General features: G+C 37.8%; 1 protein-coding gene across 2 annotated transcripts in view; it reads right to left on the bottom strand.

Moving 5' to 3' along the window:
* Window positions 1–815: 815 nt before the first annotated feature.
* The window catches only part of TTC39B (tetratricopeptide repeat domain 39B), a 124,359-nt gene continuing 119,174 nt past the window's right edge, over window positions 816–6,000 (bottom strand). For both annotated transcript variants that reach the window (XM_034774553.1, XM_034774554.1), the window contains 2 exons: window positions 5,645–5,761; window positions 816–4,493 (listed from right to left, as the gene is read on the bottom strand). In XM_034774553.1, the coding sequence (XP_034630444.1) occupies window positions 4,397–4,493; window positions 5,645–5,761 (214 nt within the window). In that variant the 3' untranslated portion in view covers window positions 816–4,396. The remainder of the gene's footprint in view (window positions 4,494–5,644; window positions 5,762–6,000) is intronic.

Here is a 6,000-nt window from a genome sequence, read left to right as displayed (position 1 = left end):
GGAGGTGTCCTGAGTCTCAGGATAGTGCCCTAACCATTGGACCATCCTTCCTCCCACTGAGACACAGTATGCTTAGATGCTGTAATGACTGATGCTCTATCAATGAAAACAAATTAGAGAGATACATATGACATCAGTTGCATTTGTGGCAAAGCTAGAAAGTAAACCCAGATCTGATTCCTAATTTTTATGCCTTCATCATTCTATGATGCTTCCTCTCTTCCTTTCAATGTACAGTAATATAAAAGATATTGCCATTACAAGGAGTAAATAACAAAAATATCTTAAACATAATAAGGAACATATAACAGTAGCTGCCATCTTGACACTCTGCTAAGTTAACTAACAAAAATTCTGAAAACTAATAGAACTTACTGGTCTGAAAGTCTCCTGCCTTTCTCTTGCAGCCAGATACTGAGTAACATTTCCTATGACTCAAACCATGCCATCAGGGACTACCTGCTAAGAAGTATCATTAAAATCACAGCTGTCACTGAAACACCAGCATTTTGCATAGTTATGGAGATAATGAATCACATTAGATATAATTTAAAACTTTTGAACATTTATTTTTCTAAAAATATATATTGTTGAAGCCAAATTCTGATCCCATATGTGTGAAAAATGTACAATTTGGCTATTGTTTGATAAGGCAGGGTTCTAAACGAGTCAGGTGCCTAAATTATGTAGCTATCTAAACTATCATAATTAATCAGTAAAGTTTTCCCTTAATTGCACGTTTCACAGGTATTCTTTGAAATCTAAATCTATAGCAACTGACAGATTAATTCTTTTTAAAGAAGCATTTTGGTTTCTTTACATTCAATATCTCCTCTCCTAAACGTGTTTTTTCTCTAGAACATGCACGTTAGTAAGTGGTATTGGTAAGTAGGAGTCGTGAGCCTGAATTAGTGTTTTAATTTTTCAGTGCCATCTCTGTTCACCAATTTTCTATATTGCTAATGCTCAGCTGTTAGTTTCTAATGCACAACTAATGTCCTGGGCCAAATTCTGCTCTCAGTTGCATCAGTATGAATCTGGAATAACTCCACTGAAGTTAGAATCTGACCTACTATGTCAGTGTGAATTAGTCTATTTCTATATACTTTCAATATCAAAGATACTTCACTGTCTTTCAACATCTTGAACATGTGCAAATCCCAATATTTTCAAAAGCAAATAAATAGCACCACCAGTGCAAATATAAACAATCTTTGTTGAACTATGAAGTATAAGAGTTTACAGTAACAAAGTACATTAACAGTCAAGACCAGTAGAAAAATAGATGCACAGCATAAGTTGGATTTCTGTTACATATATAGGAAGTGATCATTTTTATCTTTACGCTTGGGTTGGCAAAATGTTCTGAAAACAAACAACAAAATCTAATTTTTATATATTCTTCTGGCCATGAGGTATAAATACAGTTGCTGCCGACATACATTACAGCAACATATATAAACATAATTCCTTAATAAGCTTTCTGCTAAAATTTATTTTCTCTTCTTATAGTTTCCATTTTAAAAGTGCTTAAAATTATAATACAATATATATATAAACAACCCTTCACCGACAGAATGAACACTCAAACAACAAGTGTAAACACAGTATTTTTACTAATAATTTCAATGCCGAACATTTCCTACTGAAGTGAAACTTTACCTTATTATTTTGTTCATGCTGATTAACTCTCTCTCCTTTAAAAAAAATCACACATCTGCTGTCACTTTAAGGATGAAGATTACTTTATTCACAATGCTTCCATTAATGTTGAGCCTAACTGTGTTCTTGGATGTGAGTATATATCTCCTACTAATGCGAACGGAACCTGTGTCTTTGGAGTACATGGTCAATTTTGCTCAGAGACATTAAGGTCCCAAATCACTATTCAAGAATACCATTGACATGGGCCATTGAGGTGAAGAACTTGAAAATAATGAGACTAAAACAGTATTATAATGAAGGCCCTACACAGACTTTTCATCATGATTCTCTTATCAATGAACCTCATAGCCTAACTTGGGGATAATGTACTAATTAACAATGGAATCTCAATGGGCTGCATCATGCCAACTCAACTGGAATCTACTGCGCTCTGAGCCGCTGCTTCAGTGGCCTGGAAGGGAAGGCATCCTTCCCACCAGCTTTGCTGGAGCTTGCATTTACATTTTCTACTATCAATGGGTAAAAATAAACTGTCTAGAATGAAGCTAGGAAGACCTGCTCCCTCAAGATTCTAAAACAAACAAGCTAAGAATTTAGCAAGGGAGAATATGTATACGGGAGTTATATTAGAGGACTAAGGGCATCAAAAGGTACAAAATTGTCTTTATATGCCTATTCTGTGTGTGCATGCAATATGGCTGCCTCCAACAAGAGGCTATTAAAAAAAGAAGCTATTTTAATCAGAAACATCACAAACACAAACAAGGGAAAAAACTTTTGGTCATGTTGACTTGGGAAGGCTTCACTGAAGAAACTGGGGAAGTTGTCTTGTATTCCTGCAACTGATGATATTACTAATGGGATGTGTGTGCCTAATGCTCTGGACCAGGATATATCATATTATATACTAAACATTTCAAGAAATGTCCTCCATTATAATTTTTAGGGTATGATCTGCAAACACCTACATGTATAGTTTTACTGAATTCATACATGTGAGTAAAGTTACTCATGTTAGCAGGTTCAGGTTCTAAGGGTCTGAACCGAAGACCAACAAAGTCAACAGAAGTCTTTCCATTCATTGATTTCAAAAGACTTTGGATCAGGCCTCACATCTAAGGCCAAGCACTTAGAGCCACACTATTTGCTCAGTTGAGGATTCTTTACTGTTGCTGCAGCTCTGAAACTTCCTTTGTCAAGAATACATATATTTATGTTTAACTAAAACTTTACTAACAGCCTTAGTTCTTTTAAGAAGGTCTACGAGGAGAAAATTACATCTTAAAAAAATCTTCTAGAAAGACTATAAAATTTATATTAAACACTTACTTTTAATTCAACTTCTAAATGAATCTTTCATTGCCATTAAAAACCACTAACTGAAGAGGTGTAAATTTGAACAAAGTTTTCTTCACCTTGGTTATTTTCTTTCCTCTCCCTGACATTAAGTCACATACAGTGACTTTATCTATTTGTTTATTCACATACTTTGACTGAAACCCAACAAGAGTGGGAAGGACTCCCTGCAATCACTTATTTGGAATGAAACACAGTATTGCAAGCCAACCATAACTGTAGCTGTGCCTAATTTTGTCTTGAAGGAGATTTGTAAAAATATTTCTCTGAAGACAAACTTAGTGTTCTTGAGGTGAATTTAAGTCCTTCATAGTTATTTGGCTGAAAATTATTGTTTCTTTGATACACGAATTTCCGTTTCAGATGTTTGCCCAATATGTGACTGAGGCTACCAACAAGCCAACACATTTGTTACAAGGGCACTAAGTGCATTGCAGAAAATCAAGTTCCCATGGAATGCTGAAACTATGACATAAAATCATCAAACAGCTTCACTGCAGAAACAATATTAGTTTTCACATTAAAAAAATAAAGTGTTTGAATTAGACTTTATTGCACCAGCACCTGGCTTTTAAAATATACCCCATTCAAATTAAACATTAAATTAATTATTTTATGAAACAAAATATAAGATCTTTCTTTAAAGTATCACACAGAGATATGATATATGCACCTTAAGTAAGGCTAAGTTTTTGTCACAGATATTTTTAGTAAAAGTCCTGGACAATAAACAAAAATTCACGGAAGCCCGTGACCTGTCCCTGACTTTCACTAAAAATATTCCTGACAAAAGTGGTAGGTGGGTTCAGTACCCACCCCTGCTGGGGCTCCCAGATCCCCCACTGCTGCAGTCAGTGGGAGCTCTGGGATCCCCCGCCGCTGTAGGGAGTGGGAGCTGTGGGGTCCCCTCACACCTGGGTCCGTCACCACCCATCGTGGCTGGGAGATGCAGGGTCCCCAGCCGCTTGTCATGGCTGGGTAGCTGAGGGGAATCCCCACAGCTCCGGGGGGTCCCTGCTGCTGTGGCTGGGCAGCTTTGGGGGGGTCCCCCGCTGTGCCTGGGCAGCTGCAGGGTGCCCCCACCAGTTCGGGGGCTGCAGGGGAGGGGCTGGGAGCTCCGACCCGAGGCAGAAAATGTCAGAGATCAATGGAAGTCACAGATTCCGTGACTTCCGTAACCTCCGTGATATTATCGTAGCTTTAACCATAAGAAAAAACAGCCTAAAAGGATGACAAACATCAAATCACAGATGATAGAAAATATAATAATTAGTTGTTTCTTTTTCATTCTGTCTTTTACATGATTGTTTAAAAACATTCAACTAAGATCATGTAGACACTTGAATTCATGGGAAAAGATCACCCTTCGGCTAAGTCAAGGCGTAGACGCTGGAGTCACTTTCAGGCTGTCAAGTGCTGCATGAATCCTGAAGTGTAACCTGGACTCCATGGAGTATTCTTTGTAGTTGTTTCTGCAAACAACAAAATTACTTCATCAGCCAAAAAAACAAAAACAAAACCACCACCACAAAACCCCATCAATCATTTAATTTCTCTGTCCTCTGTTCTCTTCCCTTCGCTTTATATGGTCCTTTTCAACGGCTCTCAGTCCTTTAGAAAAGATGAGTCATGCCCAACATGAAGATGTGAACAAAAAAAACGTATGGAAAAATAGCATATTAGTACACTGCTGTCAGCTGAAAAAAGTGTGGCCAGCCTCAAAACACAGCACTCAAAGAGTCAGTGTAATTGTACAGAAACCAATCCAAAGTACCCAGCAGGGTACAGGAAATGGCATTATGGGGATCCAAAACCTTTTTAGCTAATGGTGAAATTGATCTCTAGGTCTTTTAGGAGGCCGCCACTGACATATACAGTACTTCCAATATCATTTAGACACTGTTAACTTTTTTATAAAAATATTAAAGGGCAAGTGCTGCCTCCAGCATACAGACTGAGTGAATGGGCTGTGTTCTGAGAAGATCTGCTCTCTAGCTCCCTGCTCTGGGGGATTCCTGGGGAGTGGGGAAGTAGGGGGGAGAAGAGGCAATGGATAGATACATGTAGCCACTCCACCCCATCCTCACTCAGCCCATGGACTCTTCTACTGCAACATATAGGGAGGCCCACTAAGCTGTTGTCTATGTTACACAGGAGATATGGATCACATACACTGGCTCTCCAACTCTCCCTGCCCTTCATGCAGCAAAGCCACACCTTTTACTCTGTCTCGGGCCCTCGGCACCCGTAAAAGTTTGAGTGGGAGGGAGACAGGATTTGCCCTTAATACTGTACCCCATTCAGTGTGGTTCAATTCAGCATACCATGTGTGAAACTTATGGCAGAATAGAAGTACTATATCAAAGAACTGGTACACTTTAAAAATTCAACTCTATTGAAAAACATTTTCTAAGTCTTGAATATAGAGTTATAATAAATAATTTACCACTTTGCCAAGTTGCAAGTGCAGTTTTGTAGAAAATGTAATGTCACTTCAGCTGAATTTTGTAAAATTATTTCAAAAGAGACAGAGAGGAAGAGTGAGATTCCTTTGTTGCTTGGAGTGCCCTCAGTTACTTTGAGTCTTAAAGAGTGCACAGAGACAAACATGAACTCTACTTACTTTGCAGTTTCTATATATCTTATTGCTTTCTCTCTCTGGTCCTGCTGTTTGTATAGAAGTCCCAACTCATACAGAGTGAATGGCACCAAATAGTTATCATATTTTATCTGCTTCTCACTAAGAAACCAGAGAGATATGAAAATGGTTAAATATAAAAAACATGTTGTACGGAAGTTATATGATTATTAATTTAAATGCAGAATATACTCCCACCTAAATTCATATTCGATCACTTGCCTGATTTCCAAAAGTGCTGAGCATTGAATAGCTTTCATTGACTTTGATGGGAGTTTCAGTATTTTTTAATATCAGACAAGCACCTAATAATGGTTTTAGAAACCTAACTTTAGGCTTTC

Source organism: Trachemys scripta, chromosome 6 (genome assembly GCF_013100865.1).
Source record: "Trachemys scripta elegans isolate TJP31775 chromosome 6, CAS_Tse_1.0, whole genome shotgun sequence".
Taxonomy (NCBI): domain Eukaryota; kingdom Metazoa; phylum Chordata; order Testudines; family Emydidae; genus Trachemys; species Trachemys scripta.
Note: the sequence above shows the minus strand (reverse complement) of the source record. Positions and strands in the feature narration are given on the sequence as shown.